This window comes from Xyrauchen texanus, chromosome 22 (genome assembly GCF_025860055.1).
Source record: "Xyrauchen texanus isolate HMW12.3.18 chromosome 22, RBS_HiC_50CHRs, whole genome shotgun sequence".
In the NCBI taxonomy this organism is placed as follows: Eukaryota; Metazoa; Chordata; class Actinopteri; order Cypriniformes; family Catostomidae; genus Xyrauchen; species Xyrauchen texanus.
The window spans coordinates 39873968-39887677 of NC_068297.1; the positions used below are offsets into that span (position 1 = coordinate 39873968).

A 13710-nucleotide genomic window follows, 5' to 3' on the forward strand; every position below is an offset into this window, starting at 1 on the left:
GAGAGGACGCCTGCACTTTGGGCTTGATCAACTAATGGGGTTTTTTCTGTCTGTCGAGCTCAATGCCAGCCACCAGCATTAGATCATTCCGAGTGTTTGTGTTTTAGAACTGGAGAGGTTTGCATCTAAGACAAATGTCTTTTGAATGATGTTATCCTAGTAAAGAGAGACTGCCAAAAGGCTAGGTTGGGATTCAAGTTTGAATTACAAATCTGATGTCATTTTCTCTGAAAACCTTGAATCACATTTACATTTTATTTAAACATAACATGAGTCGATATTTTTGGCAATATTTTTCAAGACAGTAAGAGGTAATATGTGAAGTGAAGCCATCTCTCTGAATTTAAAAAGGCTATTAATTCTGTAAGACGTAGGTATTCTTAAGCGTTTGTTTGAATCAGCTACAAATGCTTATGCTTTACTTTTGCACCATGCTTGTTCTTTGCAGGTTTTATCTAGTTCACTTAAATAATCTAAATAAAAATTTGAGTCGACGATTTGTAATAAGTCACACTTAGGAGATAAAATATGAATAGCCGTGTAGTTACGCTGTTATTTGTAGTGTAACATTTTAAAGTCGTAAGAGTTGTAAGGCTTTTGAGAATGTAACACTTTTGTTGTTGTTTCGTTTTTGGATTAGCTTAATTGCATTCAATGAATTGTGAAACATTTAAAGTCCTTGATTCTGGTTGCACGATATCTGGTTATGATTTAAGAACTGAATGTACTCAAGACAAAGACATCGTCTTCCAAAGTAAGTCTGAATGTCTAATAGGTTATTCCATGTGAAATCAACCAAACTTCAGAATGTTCCCCAGCTGAAATATTTGATGAACATTTGATCATTTTGAATATAAATGATGACGAAAGAGTAATGCATTACTTTTATATTCTCAAAATGACAAGTTTCGCCTATTATTTTGGCGCTACAGAGCAGAAATTAACCTTAGTTGCAGCATCATTTACATAGAGAAAGGTAGTTGACTGAGCCACCCGTTGTTGCATTATATGCCAATTGTGTCAGGCCAAAAATTGGAAAAACGTTTATACCAAAGTTGGAGTGCTTATAACTCCAGAAGAATTTAACATATCTTAACATCCTTTTAGATTTTGGTTAATAACTTCTTCATTCCTAAGGTGGTTAAATCCCAGAGATACTGGGGTCTCAATGTTGCTCCATGCATAAATCTTTACATTTACATTTTCAAACATGAATCATTTATGTATCTTTTTCACCAGTAAAAAAACTAAATAATTACATTTGTGCCAAGGAACTCTGGTTGAGTTGACACGGAATGAACCTTATGCAAGCAGAGAAGTTAATGTGTTCTCAATTACCACCACCATTGTCAGATCTCCTCGTACCCCTGCCGAGCTTTTGGCTCTCTTCCGTTACCCCCGGGACCCCTACACAGTGGAGCAGGCCAGAGCAGGAGAGATTTTTGAGCAGACTCTCCTCCTCATCCAGAGACATGTCAACCATGGCCTCATGGTGGACACTAATGGAACAGGTATCTGACATAACACATTTCCTTTCCCTTATACAAGTTGGACATTTTAAGATAAGAGAGAGGTGGCCTATGGATTAACATGTGAGCACCAGAGACATGTCAACCATGGCCTCATGGTAGATAGGAATGAATAAGTTCCATTTTAAGCACAACTGGACTCAACTCTTTAAAATTCTCTTTGGTTAATGGATGCTTGTGTCCGAGTGCATTGCAGAAAAAGTTTAAATGTTCCCAACTTTTTGTTGCATAGCGGAGCGTCACTTTGGCAAACCCTTGAATTTTCCTTGTCTGTCCCTGAATGTCAGAAGCACCACACCTATTGAAATCTATGCATTCACAGTGTTCTATGGTGCAGCAAAAACTGTAGTGTGTAAGCACCCTAACAACGCTGCACTGACTGCGATTTGCAAAAACATTAAGTTGTTATTTCAAACTTGAATTGCTCCAATGGTAGGAAAATGTTTATTACAGAATTTACATAAGGGTCAAGGCATGATTAATTGTATTTTTTAAGAATATATAATTAATTAAATTAAAACATTAAATTGAGAGCCCTAATAGTGCATAATTTTTTTTAACATTATTTTGATAATTGAGGTTATTGATAAGTGATATTGCAAAATTTTACATGACATTTACCGGTTTTGTTATTGTGATCCATTTCTCAGCATTCCGCTACAATGACTTGGTGTCGCCACGTTTCCTGGATAAGATAGCCAACTTGTCTGGCTGCACAGCCCATCGGCGCTTCAACAACTGCTCAGACATCTGCTTCCATCAAAAGTATCGCACACATGATGGCACCTGTAACAACCTGCAGCACTCGATGTGGGGTGCCTCACTCACTGCCTTCGAGCGCTTGCTAAAGTCTGTCTATGACAACGGCTTCAATCTCCCACGTGGTGCCACTGAGAGACAGCACAATGGCTTCTCTCTGCCACTTCCACGTATGGTGTCCACTACCATGATTGGGTCAGAGACCATCACCCCAGACGATCGCTACACGCACATGCTTATGCAGTGGGGACAGTTTCTGGACCACGACCTGGATTCAACCGTTGTAGCTCTCAGCCAATCGCGTTTCTCAGATGGACAGTTGTGCACCTCGGTGTGCACCAATGATCCGCCTTGCTTTCCTATCATGTTCCCCCCCAACGACCCACGTCAACGCCGCAATGGAGCACGTTGCATGTTCTTTGTGCGCTCTAGTCCGGTGTGTGGAAGTGGAATGACGTCTCTGCTTATGAACTCAGTGTATCCACGTGAACAGATGAACCAGCTCACCTCCTACATTGATGCTTCCAATGTTTATGGCAGCTCGCACCACGAAGCAGAAGAGATCCGTGACCTGGCCAGCCGTAGGGGGATGTTACGGCAGGGAATCGTTCAACGCACTGGCAAGCCACTGCTGCCATTTGCCACTGGGCCACCCACCGAATGCATGCGGGATGAGAACGAGAGTCCCATTCCTTGCTTCCTTGCTGGTGACCATCGTGCCAATGAGCAGCTTGGGCTGACAGCCATGCACACGGTTTGGTTTCGAGAGCATAACCGCATAGCAAGTGAGTTGCTACGCCTCAATCCCCATTGGGATGGTGACACAATTTATCATGAAGCACGGAAAATAGTTGGAGCCCAGATGCAGCATATAACCTACAGCCATTGGCTGCCTAAAATACTCGGAGAGGTGGGCATGAGGTTAATGGGTGACTATAATGGCTATGATCCCAATATCAATGCTGGAATCCTCAACGCCTTCGCCACCGCTGCATTCCGTTTCGGCCACACGCTCATTAATCCGATTCTGTACCGGCTGGATGAAAACTTCCGGCCAATCCAGCAAGGGCACATCTTGCTGCATAAAGCTTTTTTCTCACCGTTCCGCATTGTGAATGAGGGAGGCATCGATCCACTACTTCGTGGACTGTTTGGAGTGGCCGGAAAAATGCGAGTGTCCACTCAATTGCTCAACACTGAGCTTACAGAGCGTCTTTTCTCCATGGCACATGCTGTGGCTCTCGACCTTGCTGCCATGAACATTCAAAGGGGTCGTGATCATGGTATACCCCCATATAATGATTACAGGGTGTTCTGCAACCTCACCTTGGCTCAAACATTTGAGGACCTGAGGAATGAGATTCAGAACCCAAGCGTACGAGAGAAGCTTCAAAGGTTTGTTATGAAAAGTCTCACGTTGCTGTTGTACATCCAATATTATTGAATGTCACACTGGGTGTTTGACTGGATGTAATGGTGTGTTCTTCTCAGGCTCTATGGCACACCTCTGAATATTGACCTGTTTCCTGCTCTGATGGCTGAAGACCTGGTGCCTGGCAGCCGGCTGGGACCCACCCTCATGTGTTTACTGGCAACCCAGTTCAAACGTCTTAGAGATGGTGACCGGTAAGATTTTTATGCTGTCCACTCCTGTCCTTATGCCTCAGAACTTAATTAAAGTTGAAAGGTGTCATCTTATGGATACTTTCTCCAATCCCAGGGTAATGTGCAGAGAAAATGAAGTATGCCATTGGCTGGTTGATTTCCTGAAGAGTATAAACACTTTGCCTCAGTTGTACCTTTTAAATATTGCTCTCATTGGAGCATCACCTTCTGGGCACTGCTCCGATATATGATGCGGTATAGTCACAGGTGACCTGAGTTCAAGTTCCAACTCAAAGTCCTTTCCCCATCCTGTTCCCCCTTTTATCCCCTGTTGTTTCTTGTCTCCCTTTTCACTTTCCTATGTAGTAAAGTCCAAAAATGCTACAAAAAAAAACACTGCTCGATTTTTTTTTTTTTTTGAGCAGTGTGACATGTCGACTTCAGGCTCAGCCAATGGCATTGGTTTTGGGTAGGACTATCTGGTTCTTGACCATTGGCTGAAAAGTAGAGTCTTTTGGAAACCTGTTTAAAAACAGTCCTTATTTTTTCGATTCTGTTTGGTACAGCTAGAAATTACACCCTTCACCTTTAAAGAAATTGTATTTTATCTTTGTTTATAAACATTATGCTGAAAGCTTTGTAATGTATGTGTAGGCTTTGGTATGAGAACCCTGGCGTCTTTAGCCCTGCTCAGTTGACCCAGTTGAAGCAGGCTTCTCTCGCCCGAGTACTATGTGATAATAGCGACAACATCACCCGCATCCAGTCAGATGTTTTTAGTGTGGCGGACTTCCCTCACGGCTATGGAAGCTGTGATGATTTGACCAAGATTGATCTACGAATGTGGCAGGACTGCTGTGAAGGTAAAACACTCCTCTGACTATATACTTCAGAAGTTGACCCAAAGTGCTTTACAAATCAATCAAAGAAATATACAATGATAGAATTATAAACATACAAAAAATTACAATAATAGTAATAAATAAATAGATACAATTAAAAACTGCATTGGGTATTTACCTAATTTAACCTACTAAAAAGTTCTATTCAAATGCTAAAGTATATAAATGCATTTTCAAAGAGAGTTTAAAAATGGCTATTGAAGAATCTGACCTCACATGGTAAGGGAGACTATTCCAGAGTTTAGGACCTACCACAGAGAAGGCACGATCACCCTTAGAGCTATAGCGACAACAAGAAACCCTCAAAAGAAGGTAATGAGAAGAATTGAGTGCTCTGGTGGGGGAGTAAGGGACGAGAAGATCACTGATGCATTTGGGCACGAGACCAGATAGTGCCTTGTAAATGTAAAGCAGAATTTTAGAAGCCAGTGTAGAGACGCTAATACAGGGGTAATGAGATCCCTCTTTCTTGACCCTGTCAAAAGTTTAGCTGCTGCATTTTGAACCAGCTGTTCAACCGGTGGGATAACGCGATTTGAGGGAGGCCAATGTACAGTGAGTTGCAATAGTCTAACCTTGATGAAATTAGTGAGTGGATCACATTTTCCAGGTCTTTGCTGGAAAGAAAATGTTTTACTTTAGCAAAAAATCTCAGGTGGAAAAAGCTACCCTTGTAAAATGTATTGAGGAATCTAAAGTCACTCCAAGACTTCTTACATGATCTTGTACATTCAACGACAGAGGACCTAGCTGGGCGGCAAGGCCAGTTAAGGAGGACATGGAGGGACCTAAATTCAGAACTTCAGTTTTGCTTTCACTTAATTGTAAAAAATTGTTTGCCAGACAATGTTTAATATCTTCAAAGCAATTTAGGATGTTATCAAATGAAGCACATCTCCCACCCCCCATCCTCACTACATTCTATAGAGGGACTATTGAGAGCATCCTGAGCAGCTGCATCACTGCCTGGTTTGGGACTTGCACCGTTTCGGACCGCAAAGCCCTGCAGAGGATAGTGAGGACAGCTGAGAAGATCATTGGGGTCTCTCTTCCCTCCATCAAAGACATTTACAAAAAACAGTGTATCCGCAAAGCAACCAGCATTGTGGACAACCCTACACACCCCTCACACAAACTCTTTACCCTCCTGCCGTCTGGCAAGAGGTACCGAAGCATTCGGGCCCTCACGGCCAGACTGTGTAACAGCTTTCCTGGCAGAGTGCTCAGAGGATGTGCAGACCAGCTAGCAGATGTTCTTACTGACATCTTCAACATCTCTCTGAGCAGCGCCGTCGTTCCAACGTGCTTCAAGGCCACCACCATCATCCCCATGCCAAAGAAGTCTTCAGTGTCCTGCCTCAACGACCGTCCCGTCGCACTTACACCCATCATCATGAAGTGCTTCGAGAGGCTCGTCATGAGGCAGATTAAGACCCAGCTGCCCCCCTCACTAGACCCACTGCAGTTTGCGTGATCGTTCAAACCGCTCAACGGACGACGCCATCACCACAACCCTCCATCTGGCCCTCACCCACCTAGACAATAAGGACTCATACGTTCGAATGCTGTTCATAGATTTCAGCTCAGCATTCAACACAATCATTCCCCAGCACCTGATTGGAAAGCTGAACCTGCTGGGCCTGGACACCTCCCTCTGCAACTGGATCCTGGACTTCCTGACTGGGAGACTTCAGTCAGTCCGGATCGGGAACAGCATCTCCACCACCACCACACTGAGCACTGGGGCCCCCCAGGGCTGTGTGCCCAGTCCACTGCTGTTCACTCTGCTGACTCACGACTGTGCAGCAATGCACAGCTCGAATCACATCATCAAGTTCGCCGATGACACGACCGTGGTGGGTCTCATCAGCAAGAACGACGAATCAGCATACAGAGAGGAGGTGCAGCGGCTGACGAACTGGTGTAGAGCCAACAACCTGTCCCTGAATGTCGACAAAACAAAAGAGATGGTTGTTGACTGTAGGAGAGCACAAGGGGAACACACTCCGCTGAACATCGACGGCTCCTCTGTGGAGATCGTCAAAAGCACCAAATTCCTTGGTGTTCACTTGGCGGAGAACCTCACCTGGTCCCTCAACACCAGCTCTATCACCAAGAAAGCCCAGCAGCGTCTCTACTTTCTTCGAAGGCTGAGGAAAGCACATCTCCCAACCCCCATCCTCACTACATTCTATAGAGGGACTATTGAGAGCATCCTGAGCAGCTGCATCACTGCCTGGTTTGGGACTTGCACCGTTTCGGACCGCAAAGCCCTGCAGAGAATAGTGAGGACAGCTGAGAAGATCATTGGGGTCTCTCTTCCCTCCATCAAAGACATTTACAAAAAACACTGTATCCACAAAGCAACCAGCATTGTGGACTGACCCCACACACCCCTCACACAAACTCTTTACCCTCCTCCCGTCTGGCAAGAGGTACCGAAGCATTTGGGCCCTCACGGCCAGACTGTGTAACAGCTTCTTCCCCCAAGCCATCAGACTCCTCAATACTCAGAGACTGGTTTGACACACACGTGTCCTGAGTTGCACTTTAATTACTGTCACTTTATAACTGTCTGCTACCTCAATAACTGCTATGTGCATAGAACACTATCTCATAGTATGTTATGTTTACATTTTTAGAAACTGTCATCTTTTTGCACTACTGAGTACTGGTCGGCGCTGCACTGTCTATTGTCCTGTTCATTGTCAGATATTTGTTGTACTGTCCCGTACTTTGCACATGTTTGCACGTGCACTTTATATAGGTATATATAGGTATTTTATTTCGTTGTGTTGTCTCATGTGGTCCTGTGTTGGTCCTTTGTTGTTTTTATGTAGCACCATGGTCCTGGAGGAACGTTGTCTCGTTTTGCTGTGTACTGGACTAACTGTATATGGTTAAAACGACAATAAAAACCACTTGACTTGACTTGACCTCTTGTCTAAGCTCACTGGTATGTAAAATTTGGGAATCGTCAGCATAACAGTGATAGGATATTCTGTACTTCTGGAAAATAGAGCTCAAAGGAAGCATATACAAGGAAAATAATAAGGATCCTACAATTTACCCTTTAGGGTCACCACATGATAAATGAGCTGATTCCCTACATTTACAGAAAACATCCTATCTTTAAGATAGGAGGCAAACCAATGGAGGGTCATACCCTGGATGCCAACCCTACACTCGAGACGATTGAGAAAAATGTTATGGTCGATATTGTCGAACGTGGCACTAAGATCTATTAAGACTAAGACAACATGTAAGTCTGAATCCATGGAGAGAAAAATATCATTAGTAACCTTAAGCGATGCAGATTCAGTGCTGTGCCAGGGTCTGAAGCCAGACTGAAAAGTCAAATGTATTTAGATAGAGTAAAGCTGCGAATAGACAACTCTCTCCAAGATCTTGGAAATTAAAGGCAATTTAGAGATTGGCCTATAATTACTGTGTATTGTCGGATCCAAAGAAGGCTTTTTTAACAAAGGATGTAGAATTGCCCATCGCCTCCAGTGATTGAAAGGGCACATCGTACTTTACAAACTGCTTGGAACAACTCTATTTGCTAAAGAGCTGTTAACTATTGCTCACATTGGAACTAATAGTTATAAAAACATCTTTAAAAAGGAGCAGAGATAGAATATGCAGCTTGTAATTGGAACACTTCATCTTGGAGACTACATCTGCTAACTATCTGATGAAACTGGATCAAAGTGAGTCAGGGAGCTGGACGGGGAAGGTATTAGTGGTTGATCAAATTGTGAAGGTACAATAGCACCTTTTAATATGCTCAATTATGTGAGTAAAAAGTTAAAAAATTCATCACAGGTGAATCATAGGGTTTAAGACAGAATTGATAATATTAAACAATACTCTTGGTCAATTTGCGTTATCAGAGATTACTTTAGAGAAAAACTTAGCTTTTGCTTCTTTTACTGCTCTTTAATAGTTTGTTAAAGACATTTAATGTTTGTCAAAAGAGACCTGAAGCTTGTCTCTTTTCCACTTGCGCTCCGCTTTTCTACAATCTTGTCTGAGAGCGCAGGTGACGTCATTTAGCCAAGGCTGTGAAATGCCCTTAATTCACCTTGGCTTGAGTGGAGCGACATTATCAAGAGTGAAAGTACAAAATATATTCAAAGCTTCAACCAGTGATTCAGTATTGACTTTATCTGAGACATCATCAGGAAAATGCTATAAATAAAATTCTGAAAAAAGATTGGCAGAATATGAGTGAATGGACTGGGAGTGAGGTTAAGACTGAGAAGTAGGGAGAGGACAAGTAGAGACAGATTCAAACATTATTGAATAATGGTCAGTGATGCAAATATCTAAGATCTCTAAGTTAGAAACAGAGATGCTATAAGATAACACCAGATCTAATGTATGACCCATGTTGTGGGTAGAACCAGTGATGTGTTGAACAAAATTTATAGAATCAGTGAGGGAGAGAATTTCATTTACCAGCAGTTTTGTGGATATTAAAATCCCCAAGAATCAGGAGTCTATCACCACGTGACATCAGTTCATAGAGAAAGTCCGAAACATTTTCTGTAAAGTCTATTAAATCTGGGAGGTCTGTACACAAGTGCACATAAGGCAGGACCCAGGGTGTTTAGCCAGGTCTTGGTGATGAATAAGAAGTCCAATGATCATGATATATTAAATATTGGCCATCTTAATTTTGGCCTGCTGAGATTATCGAAAATACTGTTGCATATAGGCACAACTTTAATTTACTTTAGTTTCTGTTATCAGATGCTGATTGTCCTCAGAGTTTAGAAGAGAATTAGAGGTTTACTGGAACTTCAAAGATGCCCTTGATTCCTATCTTGCTGGCATATCCTCTAACCTGACACATTGCTAAACACAGGGCCTATTACTGTCGCTCTTGTCTTTATGCATCTTATGCAGTTGTACTGGACCCCTTTTGTTCAGACAACTCCACATCCTGATAAAAAGCCAATATCTCAGCCTGACTCGGTACATGTTGACTAGACAGAGAATATCACGAGAGCAGTATTCTGAGTTCAAACAAACTGGATCCACATCTGTAAAACAGTGGTTTCACTGAAAGTAGCGATGCATCGGAAATGATTGTCCGACTTCAAAAACCTTGCATAACTACAACATGAAAATACAAACTGAATTTGCAATCACAGCGATATACTTCCATAGACTAATTATAGCAAGTTTCCCTGCTGAAAAGACCAGCATTGCTGATCACCAGCTTATGTTGCATTTTTGGTGCTGGTCTCCAAGCTGGGGATGCTGGTGTCTCCTCCACCAGGCTTTTAAACTAGCTTAACCAGAAAGAATATGCTGGACAACCAGCTTTTCCAGCTAGGTTCTGCTGGTAAAAAGCACGGCTGTTATATTCTATTTCAACTAAACAAAACATAACTCACCATTCTTTTGAAATAAATCAAATCAAACAACATCAAACAAACAATAAACAGGAGTGTGTTTCCTGGGGCAGAAGCTTCTTGTATTGATGCCAACACCTCTTTAATAGGCAGATCTTCAGGGCCCGTATTCACAAAGATTTTATCTTACAACCAGTTCCTAGCTAAGAGTTTTTGCTTAAAACCTATTCACAAAACTGATAAGAGCAACATTTTACCAAGAAACTCAAAGTAAGAGTAAGGTAGAGTTGACAACTTTGCTATGGATGTCACATTTTATGAGTGTGCTATTTTAAATCACCCTAAGTGATTGGTAAACAAGGAAGCGCTATTTTTCAGCAAATTCCTCAATCAGATAGCGGGATATATATATAACAAATAGCCTATAATAAAGACAAACGTATAGACGGATGGATGGATGGATGGATGGATGGATGGATGGATTGATTTATGCCCCTAATTTTTAAAGAGTTGCTTCTATGTATCTGTGTTAGGAGCTACTTTTAGCCTTAAGATTTTAAGGTGTTTTTAAGGTGCCTAGGTGTAGCTGCTTAGAGTCTCTTCCCCATATAACTGGAAGCCTCACACAGAAAACACAAAAGCAAAAAAGCATGGGCATGTAACAATCCCTATCTGAAAGCTTGCCTGGTTATATATTTAGTGTCCTCATATAATAAGATACTCTCTGCTTTACCATGCGACCATAAAATGATTATTGCAGCAGATCACTAAATGACGTCTAGTCCTTTTGACTGGTATGTTCTGAATTACCATTAACAACATTTGTTTAGTGTCTATATTGTATCCTGTATCAAGTGTTTTAAATGTTTTGCACCTGCAGACTGCCGCACAAAAGGCCAATTCAATGCCCTGTCATACCACTTCAGAGGTCGAAGGTCAGCAGACCACAGCTATGCTGAGGAGAGACCTGCCAGCAACCTCACAGATAACAGCAGGTACAACTCACATTTGCTAATAAGGAGAACTGAGATCATCTTGCAGAGTTCATGATTATGATAGTAACAACACAATATCAAATGTTTCAAAGCATTTTTGGTTGCAAAATATGTAGTTATAGTTTTTTTTTTTTTCTAATTTCCTTTTAATTTTTGTTTTTCAGCACTTTGGAAGATGTTCAAACTGAAGTGAACATAACTGTATCACCAAAGTCAAGCACTGAACCCTCAGTTAAGGATTTCCAAGATTTCGTTACAGACATGCAGAAGACAATCACAAGTTTACGAAGACAGGTTAGGCCGTGTGGTTTACAGCCTGATCTTATGAATATGAAGTGACTGTGGAAAAAATTTTGTGAAACAAAATTAAGTGCTTCATTTCACACTATGCTGCAGTTTCCCAGTGAAATGTCCAGCGGGGGGTGCCAAAAGTGAGTGAAATGGTGTCATAATCAGAAAAGGTTTTTAAGGTGAATATTAGATGGAGGTTTTAAGGAGTAAACATACCTCCCTAACCTAAAACCTAAACCTAAACAATAGTGTGCTAAAATAAAATGAGTGTTGAACAAACAGACATCCTTACCCTAAACCAACACTTAAATCTAACCGATATTGTCCTAAAAGCAAATGTGACATGAAAAGCACATTTACTGAAGCAACCATGTAATTTCATGTCACTTCTATGACACTTTTGTCTCATGTGTCAGCTTGCGTGCTTGGCTGGGCTCGAACCGGTCTTCCAAGTCCAAAGTCCAACACGCTATCGGGTGAGCTACGGGGCAAGCTAATGACAGTGGAATAAGTGTGTAAATGTAGTGAGTGTGTAATACAAGTGTTAAAGTGTGACGTTTTTTAAATGATGCGTTATAGTAAAAGTGTTTTGATGTCATAGCAGTGTGTGATTAATAGTGCAAGAAATATGTGTTTATAATGTCATAATCAGCAGTTGTAGTCGGGATTTGTGTGAAAGTGAATAAAACACAGTTGTTGTAGCACCTCTAGTGTTTATGTTACCAGGAAACTGCAGCAAAATGTTGAGTGCACACGTAAAAGTCAGTTTGCAAAAATGTAGTTATAGTGACGTTCATCATAAAAAACTTGTTTGGTTGTTTGTCTGTTCCACTGCAATCCCCACTGTGTTATTTCTGCCCTTCATTTTGTCAACAAGCATAGTGTTCTCTATCTGAAAAAGCAACTCACAGATATTTGTGAATGAACTGACTGAAAATACAAGGACCATTGACTTTTGCTCAAACATTACTCAGACACTTGGCTGTAACAACGAGATACTGAAAATATTCAGGCCAAGAATCAAACTTTCCTGCTCCCTTGATGAAAAACACATGGCAATCTACTGTGACATGAAAAAATATCTGCCTCTTTTGCATTTTCAATTACAGTATATTGTGTTTAACATACTGGAGATTTTCAAATATTTTGACAAAATTAAATATGAGATAAACCGATGCTCAGTGAACAAGTAGCATGTTATTTTATTACATAATATTATTATATAATTTAAATATTCTCCAGGTGACCATGACTTTCCAGCATCTTTCATTGGTCCTGGTACAACACTCAAGTCAATCAAATCACCAGAAAGCCATTTAAGACACGAAAACAGCATTTATGTTTACACGCATTCCTTGAACCCCCTGTAAACTTGTGGCTCGTCGGTTGGTAGCTTTCTTCCCACCTGTTCAAGTACCGGTTGTGACTTTTGAACTGTTCACCACTGCAAAGTCCCCTTTGAGCATCTCCCTGTGACACTGGTTTATTCACAGAAGAAGTGCATAACACTGTTTTCTTTCATTTAATTCAACATGAAGATTGAGAGCTGAGTTTCTTTGTTTTAGAATGAGCCTCTCACAGAAAATAAGACACTATCTAAGGAAAGGGTCGCATTAAGAATCTGAAGGGACCACCATTTGGCCCTACACTGAACAGCTTATCCAAACAGCGGGTCAGATAACACCACATGTATTTAGAGTTTAAGCCATGAGGGAATGCACATCTCAAAGGAATGAACCTTGAAATTATTTTGTGGTCCTTAAATTCAGCCTGTGGAGACTAATTGAATCCTTTCTATTTCTCACAATTCTGTCAAATGTTTCTCTTTTGTCGCATTGATAAACATAATTTATCCAAAGTTCTAATACTTTGGGTTATTATGTGAATCAATCAGAATGTTGTGGTACATAAATACTGAATACAGCATTTATTGTAATGCAAGAAATTTGGAGTGTAAAATCATGTTTTCTCCCTGGATCTAACAGATAAAAAGACTTGAAGGCCGTCTGAGTCAGACAGACTGCATTGATGAAGAAGGGCGAGAACGTGTAGATGGAGAGAGTTGGAAGAAGAACCACTGCACAATATGTCAGTGTAAAGTAAGTTCACTTCAGTTCAGTGAGAACTTCCTCCTTGGCACATGTGTCAGCCTGATACCATTTTTATTTTTGTGTACAAATGTTCTATGAGAGAGTGTGACAGGGCGGAGGGCGGGGCCAGGTCATGATTCCACACACCCGACCCCTAATCGGGCTAACGATTA

The 13710-nt window shown here is 41.3% G+C and overlaps 1 protein-coding gene across 1 annotated transcript in view; it reads left to right on the forward strand.

The window, feature by feature from the left end:
• LOC127662857 (peroxidasin homolog) overlaps positions 1-13710 on the forward strand; it is a 102699-nt gene that overhangs the window by 85775 nt on the left and 3214 nt on the right. The window contains exons 16-22 of the mRNA XM_052154234.1: positions 1354-1511; positions 2180-3683; positions 3780-3914; positions 4548-4756; positions 11042-11156; positions 11321-11450; positions 13433-13546. Of these exons, the coding sequence (XP_052010194.1) occupies positions 1354-1511; positions 2180-3683; positions 3780-3914; positions 4548-4756; positions 11042-11156; positions 11321-11450; positions 13433-13546 (2365 nt within the window). The remainder of the gene's footprint in view (positions 1-1353; positions 1512-2179; positions 3684-3779; positions 3915-4547; positions 4757-11041; positions 11157-11320; positions 11451-13432; positions 13547-13710) is intronic.